The 16,058-nt window shown below is 43.1% G+C and overlaps 1 protein-coding gene across 1 annotated transcript; it reads right to left on the minus strand.

Moving 5' to 3' along the window:
- Positions 1-3,732: 3,732 nt before the first annotated feature.
- LOC114688728 (leukocyte immunoglobulin-like receptor subfamily B member 3A) lies at positions 3,733-15,852 on the minus strand. The gene is given in 20 exon segments (XM_037202179.1): positions 3,733-4,181; positions 4,256-4,414; positions 5,610-5,662; positions 5,903-5,934; positions 6,018-6,093; positions 6,410-6,529; positions 7,730-7,945; positions 7,948-8,031; positions 8,256-8,552; positions 10,205-10,489; positions 11,465-11,761; positions 11,900-12,184; positions 12,488-12,787; positions 12,934-13,218; positions 13,496-13,798; positions 13,934-14,218; positions 14,527-14,829; positions 14,970-15,254; positions 15,460-15,495; positions 15,659-15,852. Coding segments are annotated over 20 exon segments (3,846 nt in total). The 5' UTR covers positions 15,693-15,852; the 3' UTR covers positions 3,733-4,070.
- Positions 15,853-16,058: the final 206 nt, after the last annotated feature.

Genomic DNA, 16,058 nt, shown 5'->3' on the forward strand with positions numbered 1-16,058 from the left:
TCTCTTTGATGAGGATTCTGCTAGGCCCTGGTTCCAGAACACTCTGCAGACAGGAAAAACTGTGGGTCAAAGATTTGGGGCTAAATTGGTGACCCAATCCCTCCACCTGAGGTCTTGCCTGATTACAGAATATGGCCACCAGTTCAGACTCCATATTCCCCATTATTAGGAGTCCCTGCTAGGGTTACTGCTGTTGATTACATAGATTTTCCATTGCATGAGTTTTCCACCTTTCAGTGGAAGGACCCTGAAATGCCTTCCAATTTTAATTGTTTCTCCCTGTATGTTCTCCTTCCTCCAAGTTGATCCCTCTACTTCCCAATCCTACATTTATAGCTTCCCCCAAATCTATTCTATTTCCCCCTTCCAAGGGAGATCCTTGCATTCCCCTTAGGACCTTCTTGTTACTTTGTCTCTCTGGGTCTGTGGATTGTAGCATGATTATTTTTTTCTTTGCAACAAATATCCACTTATAAGTGAGTACATACCATGTTTTTTATTCTGAGTCTGGGCTACATCACTCAGAATATTTTTTTAATGTTCCATTCATTTGTCTAAAAATTTCATGAAGTCATTGTTTTTAACAGCTGTGTAATACTTCTTTGTGTAAATGTACCACATTTCTTTATCCATTCTTCACTTGAGGGCCATCTAGATTTTTTTTGAGGTTCTGGCTATTAATGAATAAAGCTGCTATGAACATAGCTGTGTAAGTATCATTGTGATATGATGGGGTATCCATTGATAATATTCCCAAAAGTGGTATATCTGAGTCTTGGGTTAGATTGATTCCCAAGTTTCTGAGAAACTGCCAAATAGATTTCCAAAATGGTTGTACAAGCTTGCACTTCCACCAGCAAATGAGGAGTATTTTTCTTGCTCCACATCCTTGACAGGATGAGCTGTCACTTGTGGTTTTGATATCTATTTTGAGAGGTATAAGACGGAATCTCAGATATGTTTTGAATTGCATTTCCCTGATGGTTAAGGATGTTGAACATTTCTTTAAGTGATTCTCAGCAATTTGAGATTCTTCTGTTGAGAGTTCTCTGTTTAGATCTACACTCCATTTTTAATTGGATTTTTTGGTTTGGTAATGTCTTGTTTCTTGAGTTCTTTATATATTTTGGACATTAGCTCTCTGTAAAATGTGGAGATGGTGAAAATCTTTTCCTATCCTGCTGGCTTCCTTTTTGTCTGATTGAGAGTGTCCGTTGCCCTACAAAAGCCTTTAAGATTCTTGTGGACTAATTTGTGCATCTTAGTGCCTGCAAAATCGGTGTTTTGTTCAGGAAGTTGTCTCCTGCACCAATGCGTTCAAGGCTGTTGCCCACTTTCTTTTCTATCATGCTCGGTGTATCATCTAGATTCATGTTAAGGTCTTTGATCCATTTGGACCTGAGTTTTGTACATGACTATATATATATATATATATTTGCATTCTACATATCAACATCCAGTCAGCGAGCACACCATTTTTTGAAGATGTTTTCTTTTTTTGATTGTATATTTCTGGCTTCTTTATCAAGAATCTATTGTCCATAAGTGTATGGATTTATATCTAGGTCTTCAATTTGATTCCATTGGTCAATGTGCTTGTTTTTATGCCAATACAATGAGGAAGTTTTTTATTTTTATTTATTTTTTATTCCCGAATCTCTGTAGTACAGCTTGAGATCTGGGAGCAGATACCTTGAGTTCTTTCATTTTGTAGGATTATTTTAGCTATCTTGAACGTTTTTGTTGAGTATTGCACTTTAAAGATCTGTAAAGAATTGTGTTAGAATTTTGATGAATATTGTGTTGAATCTGTAGTTTGCTTTTAGTAGGATGCCATTTTTTTCTATGTTAAGTCTACAGATGCATGAGCATAGGAGATCTATCTTCTGATATCTTCTTCAATTTCCTTCTTCAAAAACTTGAAGTTTTTTTTATCATACATATCTTTCACTTGTTTGACTAGAGTTACTCCAAGATATTTTATATTTATTTGTGGCTACTGTGAAGGGTGTTGCTTACCTGGTTTCTTTCTCAGTGTGTTTATCATTTGTATAAAGGAGGGCTGCTGATTTTTTTTACTTAATTTTGTATCCCACCACATTACTAAAGATGTTTATCAGCTGTAGGAGTTCCCTGGTAAAATTTTTGGGGTCATTTATGTATACAATCATATCATCTGCAAATAGCAAAAAGTTTGACTTCTTCCTTTCCAATTTGTATCCCCTCGATCTCCTTCTGTTTTCTTACTGCTCTAGCTAGTACTTCAAAAACTACATTGAATGGGTATGGAAAGAGCAGACAACCATGTCTTGTTCCTGATTATATATCTGATCTTGATTTAACTTTGATAATCGGTATCTATCAAGAGAATTATCCATTTCTTTCTGATTTCCCAGTTGAGTGACATACAGGTTTTTGGAGTATGGTCTAATGATATTTAGATTTCCTCAGTGTCTGTTGCTATATCTCTCTTCATTTCTGATTTTGTTAAATCAGATATCCTCTCTCTGCCTTTTGGTTACTTTGCATAAGGGTTTGTCTATCTTATTGATTTTTCTCAAATAATCAACTCTCTTTTTTTCATTGATTCTTCATATTATTCTTTGTTTTTATTTTATTGATTTCAGCTCAGAGTTTGATTATTTACTGCCTTCTACTTCTCTTGGGTGTGTTTGCTTCTTTTGTTCTAGAGCTTTCAGGTGTGCTGTTGAGTTGCTATGGTGAGATCTCTGAAATTTCTTTATGAAAGCACATATTTTATTGAATTCTAGGAAGTCTTTATTATCTTTATTTCTGCCTTCACGTAGTAGTCAAGAACTAAATTTATTTCTAAAAATAAACATATAACAGAACTGCCTATGGATCTATCCATGACTTACAAAGAATCAATATCAGCATGCAGTTTTTCTCTCAAACTGACATTAAACTCACTATGTAGCCCAGGGAGGCATAAAACATGTTTTCCCTGCATCGGTCTTGCAATTGGCTGAGATTACCAGACAGTGTTTTCCACTTGTGACTTCTTTCTGTATCATTTATATCTTTATTCCTAATTTGGGATATGTTACTATTCTCTTTGTATAGTCTCAATATGATGATGAGTTTATGGATTTAGAAAAGGTTTTGATATATTTATTTGTGATTCTGTACAGGAAGTTTTAATGAACCAAGACTTTCTAAGAGGCCTTTACTAGAAGACCAGACTTGTAGGCCAGTCTGACACTTAGGCCAGGGTCTCCCAGGAACTGAAGTTGCAGCTCCTCGGGACAGAACTCTGCTTCCCAGGCAATGGTTATCCTCCTAAGGAATCTGTTTGAAATTTCTCAAGTTCTCTTTTCAAACATTGTCTGACTTGCCTCTCTGCTAACCTTGGCCATTTGTCCACTGCAAACAGCATATGAGGTAGTGTGATTCTTAATAAGTTTGCCTGACATGAGACAATGACTTCTGCAAGACCTTCTGATTCAACCACTGCTTTTGTCAACTTTATTTCTTATCCCTGGTTTTCTCAGTCACTGTTTGGGACCTTATTCCTCTGTTTCAGACCAGCTCTGATTTTTTTCCAAATTCATAGTACAATATGCTACAGATATTTCATCATTCGATTTACAGCTTTATTGAAGTATGATTTACAATATGATATATATATATATACAGACACACACACACATGAATATTCAGAGAAAATCTTTTTCAAACTTTGTATATACATATTCACATGTACATGCAATAACAATTAATGAAAAAGGTCTTGAATTTGAAAGAAAAGCAAATAACAAAGAAAAGCATAAAAACAAAACCAGAGACTTCCTTCACTCCTACTTTCTTCCATTTTATCCATTGAGTAATGACAAAATATTTGCTTTATTCATAAAATGCAGGGATATTACTTATCCTGATTACATAATCAGTTGAGTTCCCAAAGTTACCACACTCTGCATGATATATCTGCAAAATGGCTGTACACCTGTGACAGATTCTATTTTCTCATCTCCCTGAGTCCTACCTCCCCACAGAATATAGAGTCTGGATTTCCCTGGATCTGGACAGGTAAACACCAGAGTAGTGTCTCAAGTGGGACTTTTTGGCCTGAGAGATGTGAGGTTTAGCTGCCTCTGTCTTGGAGTCATGATGTGCAGCTGGGCATAGGTCACATCACAGGGCTCCTTGGATGCAGCAGCCTGGAATGGGAGAAGGTAGAGTAATGTCTGTGCTCAGCACTGGGGCCTGGGGAACTGGAGAGGTCAGGACCCACCTGATGGTCTCTCACTTTGCTTTCTTTTGCCTGCCTGTTGTTTGAGTCCAGCGGTTCCTTTGGCATGAGGGAAGGAGAGGTGGGCTCTGCCCTGAGTCTGAGTCTGGAGGGTTTCACTTGGGCATACAAATCTTTGGAGTGATTTTCCTCATGGTGGTTCTGCCAAAAAAAAAAAGAAAACAAAGCACAGGGAGTATATACTGATGCCCCAGAGGCTCTACTCCCACTTGATTTCTGTGGGGTGGAAAAGTAATATTTTAGACATCTAAGTCAAACCATGTCATTGCTGATGGGGTCTCTGGAGTTTTCTAAGACCTCTGAGTGCCTGGCAGTTTCTTCCTGAACTTATGACATATTATCCACACAAGGTGACCTCACTCCATGGGCTCCATCTTTTAGAAAGAGAATGTTCCTTCCCACATAACACCTGTACCTGCCATGTCCTGCCTAGATGTGTCAGTCCATCATGTTTCTAGTATCCTCTCCACTCAGATTTCTCTTCAGAAGTCTATTTTCCTCCCTTCCTTTAAATTCACATTGATGATGTTCCCCCACACAACACAAGTAATTCCCTCTAATTCATTTCCCTCAAACACTTTGCAAGGCTCAGTCTCTGTGTCGTCTTCATCATATTCCATCCTATAGCGTGTCCCAGTGTGTGGGGAATTCTGTTCTCTCTGTGTCTGCTTCTCCCACAGGAGGCATGGTCAACAGTGAGATCCAGGAAATTGGAAGAGGAGTCAAGCAGCAGATGGGTGGCTTTGCAAATATGAGTGACTGAGTTAGATACCCAGTGCCCACATTTTAAAAATAGCCAAGCAAGAATGCACATGTCTAGTACCCAAGCACTGGGGAAGGAAGACTGGTGTCCAAGTCTCAATGGTAGCAATCTAGCCAATCAATGATCTCAGAAATGAGGTAGAATAAAATAGAAGACACTGATTGTTGACATCTATCATCTACCTGTTCTTATACATGTGTGCACACAAACATTGTCAGGTACAGGGTTCTCATATATTCATATTTCATGTTTACTTACTTGTTAGTTTTATCAATAATATTAAGCCTTATGCATTCAAAGTAATCACTTTATCACTGAACTAGCTTCAGACACTTACATAGTCTTCTGAAACCAGGATGCATGCTAGCAAGCAGAGAGATGCTGTGAGAACAGAATGTATGGCCATATGGTCAAAAGTAAAGAAAGCAAGGGTGAGGTCATAGCATACAGAAGACAAGTGCTTCCAGAATCAAAAAGCCAGCTGTGGGTAATGCTGGGAGCGGAAAAAGGGCAGTGATTGATTACAGGGTAAAGTGGGTCATAAGTTCATAGCATTGTGGAAAAGAGTCTCACCATAATGTCCAGCTCCATGCTCTCTTTAATCTGTGTTCCCTTCACCATGGTATCTGTCATAACAGAACATACAGGTCTTCCCCTGACCAAATTCCTAGGACTTCTCACCTCCCCAGTTACCTGCCCTCTCCCAGATAGCAACAGAAGAAAGGGAATGTTGGGAAAGGGTCCATAATGAGTGTTTGGCAAGTGTCATAGTGACTGGTGCCTCAGAGAAGTTACCCAGACCCTCCATCACCCCTGTGATGCTGAAACCTCAGACATTTCCCTCCCAGGGGCCCTCTTTCTCTCACACAAGGTTTCTTCCTGGATAGCAGCAGCTGGGCTAGATATGGAGAGAAAGGAGGTTGTCAGGTGGCAGTGAGGGAGTCAGGCAGGTGGAGGCCTAGGTCGCTGGCCTTGAGTTACCTCTTCTGGATGCCTCTGTCCCTGGTCACTGCCTCTCCAGCTCCTGCAGAATGTTGCAAGCTGGCCACTGTCTGGACTGCAAGAAAGAGAAGAGCCTCAGTCATGAGGGTAGTGCAGCCTTACCTCGTACCTTTAGGGAAGGAAAGAAGTTTTACAATTCATTTCATATGTGTATGTGTTCAAATGTTCCAGGAGATGGAACAACTCATATGATAATTGATACTGCACAAGTTTTAAGATCGTATTGAATGATCTGAGTTTCACAGAAGTGTTTCTAAAGTGATGTCTCCCCATCTGGGCTTTCCACAGGGCTGGCTTGCCTAGTCCCCGCTTGGGTAGCCAAAAGGGGATGTAGTACCCCCTGAGAACATGACCACCCATACTCTACTCACGTCCCTTGCTGCATTTTTTCTGGTGCCTGAGTCTGAGCAGAAGGAGTAGGGCAAGAAGGAAGAGCAGCAGGAGGAATCCCACAGAAACTCCAATCAAAATCTTCTGGTATCTTGCTAGTCCTGGGATACAGATAACATGAATGAGGACTGGTGTGAGAGGCACATACTGAGTCTTTATATTCACTACCTCCCACTCTCATAGCCATACAATATGAGACTGACTCTCATCGCTCCACACAGTTCACCTGCTGGTCACCCAGCAGGAAAGAGCATTGCTGAGAATTGAGCACAAGAAATCCAGCCTCCAGCCTTATTCCCTACTCTGGAACTAAACTGCATGACCTGGAAGGAAGGAGCCTGGGTACTCTGAAATGACTGTGTCATGTACAGCTACACAGTGTCACGATCTCAATGTCAGATGAGGCAAGACAATTGCAGAAGTGGTTTCTAGAGAATTTTGCTGTATGAGAAGGGCACAGATAAGATCAGCACTAAAAGGAACTTAACATCTAGTCCAGAGCATACTTATAGAAACTGAGAATCACACAGGAGAGGGGCTTGTTCGTGTGAAATCTGTCAGAAAAGACTGCATCTACCCCATATCTAGATTGAGTTGTTGCAGCAACAGAGTTCTAGTTTAGAGCTCTGTGGTCAGACTCCATGGGGTGAAGGACTCGTTTTCAGGGCATCATGGGATGGGACAGGGAAACTGTGGGAAGTTACTTCCTGCTCTCATTCACATGCTTCTCTCTCCTAGGATAGATGTCAAATATCACTCTTTGTCAGGGTGATTCTATTACATCCTAGCCTGTAAGCCTTTATTTTGGTTCTGGGGACCATGTTGAGCACACTGCTTGAATCCCAGCATCCTGGTCATCATGCAAGCTGATACAGAAGTAAAGACTTCCAGGGCCTGAGAGTTTTCACACTCTGGGATGGAACAAACTCCCTAGACAGGAAAATCCCCACTTCTATTGGTATGAGCTTTGGGGATCCAGGAAAGTGTTGGTAATAGGACAATGGGAGAGGGCGATGGGGAGAAGTGTGGCCTAATTATCTCAGCTCTTCTCAGTCTCACATCCACACTGAAGCCTGTACAGAACCTTGCAGCTGCCTACCTGGAATATTCTGAATTTCCCTCAAGAAGGCGGAATGAGAATTAATTGAGGAATCCCAGTTTGCCTCTGTATTATTGACTAATAATAAACCCTTTCTGATTAGCTATGCTTAAGATAAGTCTACTATCAACTCAGTCAAGAGCTTCCAAGGTGAAGTATCCAATGTTACCCTCTGATCTCACATATATCAAGGTCATCTTACCTGAGACTATGATCTCCATGGAGACACTGGGTTGTGACAACAGGTAAGGAAATGATCTTTGAGAACCAAAACACATATAGATACCCCCAACGGATGGAGTCACAGCACTCATGGAGAATTCTGCCTGATACTGTGAATCTTGGAGCTTTGATATTTGATGCATGTGGGAATGGAATGCCCCCTCCTTGAACAGAAGGAAGCTGTCACTGGGATTGACGATTTACACAACAGGGTCACTTTCTCTCCTGAGGACATGGTGGTGCCTGGATGCACTGAGAGGTTGGGTTTGACAGGAGGATGTCCTAGAGAGAAGAATGGGTGAGTGAGGGACTACAGTCATTGTTCTGAGACCCTTTTGTATTACATAGTCTTCTATATCTTCCCTGAATGCCATTCATCTACTCCCCTCTCCACAGATCTGTTCATCCTGAGAAGACCTTCATTATCTTGACCATCAATCACTTGCCTCCCCAAAGCGATCATGTCCAGAGTCTGAGTTCCTAAGAGAATACACTATGTTCCTCACCTGTAATCAGGATATCCAGAGGGTCACTGGGAGCTGACCACTCAGAAGAGATGTTGAATGAACCATGGCATCTATACCGGCCACCAGTGGTGAAATCCACAGAGTGTAAGGTGAAGTTTGCATGAGACATTCCAGCCTGGGTAAAATGGGCAGACATCTGTGGGACATCACTTCCGCCCTCCTTGGAAAGAGACAAATCTGTCATAACTCATGTTGAGTAACACTGGAGGGTCAGCTTCTCTCCAGGGTCCAAGATAGGTCTTTGCTGGGTTATCAGGGAGGGCTTCCTGGATGACCCTGGAAGAAGGATATGTATAAATGCGTCAGGTCAGCACTTGCTATACATTCCTCTGCTGGCTAAGTTTAAGTCAGCTGGACACAAGCTAGAGTCACTGGAGAAGAGGAAACATCAACTGAAAAAAAGGCTCAATAAAATTATCCTGCACACAGTCCTGTATGGCATTGTTAATTAGGAATTCACAGGGGAGGGCCCATCTCATTGTGTATGGAACCATCCCTGGACATGTAGTCCTGGGTTCTATATGAAATCAGGCTGAGCAAGGCAGTAAGCAGCACCCCAGGGCTTCTGCATCAACTCCTACCTCCAGGTTCCTGCTCTGTTAGAGTTGCTCACCTAACTTCCTTTGAGGATAAAGAGTGCAGTAAAAGTGTAAGCCATGTAAAATCTTTCTCTACAACTGGCTGTTTGTCATGGTATGTCATTTCAATAATACAATCCTAACTAGGACAATAACCTCTCTTTCCCTGCTCTGATAGTGTCAGGGTCTCTCATAATCTGGGTCATAGCAGTCGAGATCTGCCTTCAGCATCATGGCTGGAACCATCCTCAGGCCAGCAGAGCTAGTGATAAAGGGTTCCTAGTCAAAAACCAGATGACTGAATAAGTCTTCTCACCTGAGACATATATCTCCAGAGGGTTACTGGCCTCTGACCAGACATGTGGTTTACTTTTGAAGTATCCATAACATCTAAAAGGCCCACTCTTTCTGGATGTCACAGGGACTTCAGGAAACAGAGCTTGGGACTGTCCAATGTGTATACACTGTGCCTTGAGGGACCTGGAGAACCGATTTTCCCTAGTCACAATGAACCAATCATATCCTTTTGATGAGACATACTTGAGGGTCAAATTCCCACCTGAGGTCACCACAGGGCTGGGCAAGGCTGACAGAGTAAGTTTAACTTGTTAGACTCCTAGGAGAAGATGGAATGGCCTATTTAATGACACATTGTCTCCAGCAGCTGGGCTGTGGGTGAAAATATTTGGGAGATATATTTCCTGAGGGAAAATGTAGAGGACATGATGTGCTTCATCTCACAAATTTGTAACATGGGAGAAATCAGGAATGTTATCCGTGCAGTGTGTCGGCTCAATTGATGGAATAAATACCTGTTTTCTATCAAGAGAGCTGGGAGTGGATGTTGTTAATAACCAGGGGACCATCTATCTGTAGCTCCAGGCATCACCTGAATACTCCAGAATGTTTATCCCAGACTCTGTCACCCTAGACTTTTTCATTAGCTCTCACTTAATAAAGCCCATTCTTAGGGAAGATGTGCTGTACACTTTACAGCCTGCTGACATCTATACTATGTCAGTCAGAGACCACACTAGATTAAAGGCCCTTTAGCTATAGCACCCAACTTCATGGTCACTTCTGAGTTGAGTTTTGATACAATTATGTCTAGTTGCTCACTGGATTTTCTATTACACCAGGAATCTTTTTGTCCAGATTTGTACTATGTTTAAATTTGCTTGCAATAAGTGAACTGGTTTCAGACTTTTAAGAGTATGAACTGGCAATTACTATGTCAGCCTGATCTGAGTTTTCCTTCTTATATCATGTGGGTCATTTCCCTGCCAGCAGCAGGGCTCTCAGGGGCCCCACAGGAAAAAGTGAATACTGTGACCCTTTGTGTCCACTCACCTGTCACCACCAGCTCCAGGGAGTCACTGTGCTGTGTCCACCCAGCAGAGTTATAACAGTAACAGTAATATCGTCCTGCATTGTGTTCTCTCATGGATGGGATGAAAAACTTGGCCTTGTGATCAGGCACTGGTGCAGTTAATCTTTCCCAGGGTGCTGGGCTTCCTTCTTTATACAGGAAATATATTTGAGTTTCCTTAGTTCCCTCACACCAGATTGTCACAGGATTCCCTGAGGTTATCACAGAGCCCGGCTCAGCCCAGATGTTGGGTTTCTTGAGGGTTCCTGAAAAGAGGAAAGAGAGAGGGATGTGGGACTTTAAAGAGTCACACAGTGAATATGATACTCAGACTTGACCCTTGAATAAAAGGACACATAGGGCCATCTGAAGACCTGTCTCTCTCCTCACCCTTCCAAGTTCCCTTCTCAGAACACCCCTCAGTACTTTCTGTATCTTGACTCCCATAATCTGCAGCTGTATATGTGGGTTCAGGAATCTGTCCATCCCTGTACTTATCACACAATAGGGTCTCCTGGGGAAACCTGTTTCATGTTCAGTGTCATTCAATGGAGAGGCTAGGGCTTCCTCCCTTAGACTAGAAGCTGCAGGATGTCACTCCCTTCTGACCACACTTGAGGCTTGCTTGTGTGATAGCCATAGCATCTGAAACTCCATTTTTCACTGAGTGTGATGGGACTGACTTGGAATCTGGCTGGAGACAGGCCAGTATATACATATTGTGAGTCCATGGAGCTGTAGAACTACTTGTCCTTAATTAAAATGAACCTGTGTATTCCTGATTTGAGGTACATGAGAGGTTCACAGATCCTCCTAAGGTTACAACAGGGTTTGGCAGTGCAGACAGGGTGGGTTTGTTGTAGACATCTAGGAGAGATACATGTGGAATATTAAATGAGTTCACACAGTCTGGATTGTGCCACAGGCCTGAGCAATGAGTGGGGATACATTCAGAGCAAACTTTTCTAAAGAGTCACATCTATGGATTCATATGATTCCTGAGTAATGACTCACCTGTCACCAACAACTCCAGGGAGGTACTGTACTGAGTAGTTGACCGTTGTATAACAGAAGGACACATTGAATCATCTGAATATCCATCTCTCTGCTGACCCTGCCAGGCTCCCTTCTCAGAACACCCCTCAGTGCTTTCTGTATATTGAGTCCTATAATCTGCATGCTGTATATGTGAGTTCAGGAACCTGTCCTTCCCCATACTTATCACACTGGGGCTTCCTCACCTGAGACTAGAATCTCCAAGATGTCACTCCCTCCTGACCACACGTGAGGGTTGTTTATGTGATAGCCATAACATCTGAAACTCCAGTTTTCATTGAGTGTGATGGGACCCACTTGGAATCTTGCTGAAGACTGACGAGTATATACATATTGTGAGTCCATGGAGCTGGAGAACGGTTTGTCCTTAATTAAAACGAACCTGTCATATCTCTGATTTGAGGTACATGAAAGTGTCACAGATCCTCCTAAGGTTACAACAGGGTTTGGCAGTGCAGACAGGGTGGGTTTGGTATAGACACCTAGGAGAGATACATATGGACGATTAAATGGGTTCACACAGTCTGGATTGTCCCCCAGACCTGAGGTTTGAGTGGGGATACATTCAGAGAAGACGTTTCTAAAGAGTCACATCATATGATTCCTGAGTCTCCACTCACCTGTCACCACCAGCCCCAGAGCATCACTCTTCTCAGTCCACCCAGCAGAGTTAAAACAGTAACAGCGATATCGCCCTGCATTATGCTCTGTCATGGATGGGATGAAAAACTTGGCCTTGTGATCAGGCACTGGTGCATTCAATCTATCCCAGGGTGCTGGGCTTCCTTCTTTATACAGGAAATATATTTGAGTTTCCATTGTACCCGCACACCAGATTGTCACAGGATTCCCTGAGGTGATCACAGAGCCTGGCTCAGCCCAGATGCTGGGTTTCTGGAGGGTTCCTGAAAACAAGTAGGTGAGAGGGATGTGGGACTTTGAACAGTTGCACAGGGAAAGTAAAATTTGGAATTGACCCTTAAATAACCGAAGGACACATGGAGCCATGTGAGGATCCATCTTTCTCCTGACCCTTCCAGGTTCCATTATCACAACACCCCTCCTTGGGTTCTGTATCTTGACTCCCACAGTCTGCGTGCTGTATCAGTGAGCTCAAGAACCTGTCTTGCCCTGTATTTATCACACATTAGGGTCTCCAGGGCAAACCCATTTCAGTGTCATTCAGCAGAGAGCTGGAATGTCCTCACCTGAGACTAGAAGCTCGAGGATGTCACTCCCTTCTGACCACACTTGAGGCTTGCTTGTGTGATAGCCATAGCATCTGAAACTCCATCTTTGGCTGGAGGTCATGAGACGCACTTGGAACCTGGCAGAAGACAGCCCAGTATATACATTCTGGGAGCCCATGGAGCTGGAAAACTTCTGCTTGTCCTTAATTAAACTGAACCTGTTGTATCTCTGATTTGAGGTACATGAGAGGGTCACAGACCGTCCTACAGTTACAACAGGGCTGTTCAGGGCTACCAGTCTGGGTTTAATGGACACTCCTAGAAGAGATAAACATGGAAAATTAAGTGGGCTCATACAGTCTGCATTGTCCCCTGAAAGGCTGATGAGTGGGCATACATTCAGACCAGATGTTTTAAGAGTCATGTCTTGGGATACAATTCCTGAGTACTGTACAAACACTCACCTGTCACCACCAGCTCCAGGGCATCACTGCGCTCTGACCACCCAGCAGAGTTGTAAGAATAACAGTGATATTTCCCTGCATGCCGTGTTATCACAGATGGGATGGTGAATTTTGCCTTATTGTTGTGATCCCTTTGGGTCTGTCTGCCCCAGGGTTCTGGACTTCCCTCTTTATGTAGCACATACATTTGGGTTTCTCTGGTCCCCTCACACCAGATGGTGACAGGACTCCCTAAGGTGATCAGAGGGCCTGGCTCAGCCCAGATGGTGGGTTTGTGGAGGGTCCCTGCAGAGTAGAAAAAATGAGATACATCTCTTAGGATACTTGTGCAAAGGTTACACTTGAAAATGACACAAGCTGATTGGTAAAGCCAGAAGGACACATAAAGACCCAATCTTTTCATGAACTCCTAAGTTCTACTGTTATTATCAACCCTTGTCTCCCACATTCTGTGAAATTGAACTTAGAGCTTGAGTTCATTAGCCCACCATATATCAGATCTTTCTTTGAGAACTTTTGTCAAATCAATTAATATTCAGAGAAAAGTCTAGGGTTTTCTTACCTGAGATTAGGAGCTCTAGATGGTTACTGGGTACTGACCACAGCTGGGGGCTGTTCCAGTAATAGCCATAGCATGTGAACCTCCATCTCTGGTTGGGGGTCACATGATCCACTCTGAAAAAAGCCTGGAATACACCAGTGTATGTCTTCTGTGAGGTCATGTGCCTGGAGAATTTCTGGTCTTCCTTTATTAGGGTGAACCTGTTATATCCATGCTGAGAGAAACACTTAAGGTTCACATACCCTCCTGAGGTAACCACAGGGCTATGCTGGGCTGACAAGGAGACTTTGCTGGGATAGACTCCTAGGAGAGAAGAGGAAACTTGTGAAGTTTATTTGTTAAAGTATAAATTTGCACTCTTATTGAATTTGAGAAAGGGACAGCAAATGTAGTCCCTTTTTCAAAGCAGGTCCTGAGATTAGGGAAGAGTCCTCTCACCTGTCACCACCAGCTCCAGGGCATCACTGCGCTCTGACCACCCAGCAGAGTTGTAAGAATAACAGTGATATTTCCCTGCATGCAGTGTTGTCACGGAAGCGATAGTGAATTTTGCCTTATTGTTGAAATCCTTTTGGGTCTGTCTGTCCCAGAGTTCTGGACTTCCCTCTTTATGTAGCACATATGTTTGGGTTTCTCTGGTCCCCTCACACCAGATGGTGACAGGACTCCCTAATGTGATCAGAGGGCCTGGCTCAGCCCAGATGTTGGGTTTGTGGAGGGTCCCTGCAAAGAACAAGAAAAAAATGTTTCTTTGCTAAGACAGTTGCACAAAGAAGTTCACACTTGCAGATGATAGTTAGGCTGATCTGCAGCAGCAGAAGGACACACAAAGACCAAATTCTTTCCTGGACCTAATGGCTTCTACTTTTAATGTCTATCCTGGTTTTTGAAGCTTATTCACAGCTGTATCCCGAGTTCTGTGACATTGGGCTCAGGAGCACGAGCTCACCAACCCACCACATATCAGGTCCTTCCCTGTGACCTCATATCTGACCAATTGTCATTGCAAGAAAAATCTAAAGCTTCCTTACCTGAGACCAGGAGTTCTAGGCTGTTACTGGGTACTGACCACAGCTGTAAGCTGTTCGGGTAATAGCCATAACACGTGAATCTCCATCTCTGTTGTGGAGTCACAGGACCCACTGTGAACAGGGCCTGGAATATACCAGTGTATATGTCCTGTGAGGCCATGGCACTAGAAAATTTTTGATCTTCCTTCACTAGAATGAAACTGTTGTATTCCTCTTGTGAGGAGCACTGAAGAGTCACATCACTTCCTGAGGTCACCACAGGGCTGGGCAGGGATGAAAGGGTGACTTTGCTGGAGTAGACTCCTAGGAGGGAAGAGGAAGCCTTCTTAGTGGACTTATATTGCTCACCTGGTCACCCCTGTTCCAGAATTGTCAAAGGGACCCCACAGTAAATACACTCATTTACTCAAGACAAATCCTAGTGTTGGGGAAGGGTCTTTCACCTGTCACCAAGAGCTCCAGGGTGTCACTGTGTTCTGATGTGCCATTAGGGTGTTTATAATAACACCGATATTGGCCTGCATCCTGACTTCTAATGGAGGAGATAATGATCTTGTTATTTTTTTCAATGTCTTCATAAGCTGTTGGTATCTGGAAATCTGGATTTCCTTCTTTATAGAGCTTGTATTCCTGGGCATCTAAGGGGCCTTCACAAATTAGAGTTACCTGCTCCCCAGTGGTTACCACATTACTTGGCACAGCTCTGAGTGTGGGTTTGGAGAGGCCCCCTGAAAACAAAACAAAAACAAACAACAACAAAAAATGGAAGTTTGGTCAGAAGACATTCTGTTTAAATCAAAGCTATTGGTCTCATGACCTTGCAGGCAACACCAGCATCAGCCCACACCAGCTCTTCTCCATCTCTTTTCTTCAGAGGTGACCTTTGATTCCCACTGAGAATGTACACTTTATAAAAGCTGGGAAGACACTCACCTGCCAACACTTGGTTCCTGGGGCCCAGACTCAGTCCTGCAAGAGAATTACCTGTGAGTGTATGTCCTTGAAGCCTGAGCAGGACCTCCACTTCCAGATGGCTTCTGAGCTACTGAAACACCCTTGATGGATTACTGCTCAACTATGAGGTAGACTACTTCTCAGTACAGAATTTTCTCTCCACAACTTCATTTCTCACCAAGACAAAGCAGAAATGTGAGGTTTGGGATCATAGCCTCTTCCAGTTGCCAAAAGTTTGCAGATGGTTCGTCCTCTTGCAAAAGGAACACACACAAAGTATATTGCCTGTGCAGTATGGTGCCTCCTTGTCGAGAGTATGTTATACAGGCAGTCCTTGCAAAATCAGGAACTGCTCTTTCTAGGCAAGTGGCTTTTGCTTTCCCACTGCTGTGAAGGGTGGGGCTCCAAAACATGTGGTCTCTGTAACTGTGGTTTTCTTTGGTTTTGGTTTTGGTTTCTGACAGAAAGCCTCCTGAAACTCTGGGAGGTCTAAATCTCCTCCCCTTTCTCAGTCAGCTTCTTGTGTGCTAGGTTTACAAACCCATATCTGATTGTGGTCTCTTTTTGCAGAGCATCTC

Source organism: Peromyscus leucopus, chromosome 1 (assembly GCF_004664715.2).
Source record: "Peromyscus leucopus breed LL Stock chromosome 1, UCI_PerLeu_2.1, whole genome shotgun sequence".
In the NCBI taxonomy this organism is placed as follows: Eukaryota; Metazoa; Chordata; class Mammalia; order Rodentia; family Cricetidae; genus Peromyscus; species Peromyscus leucopus.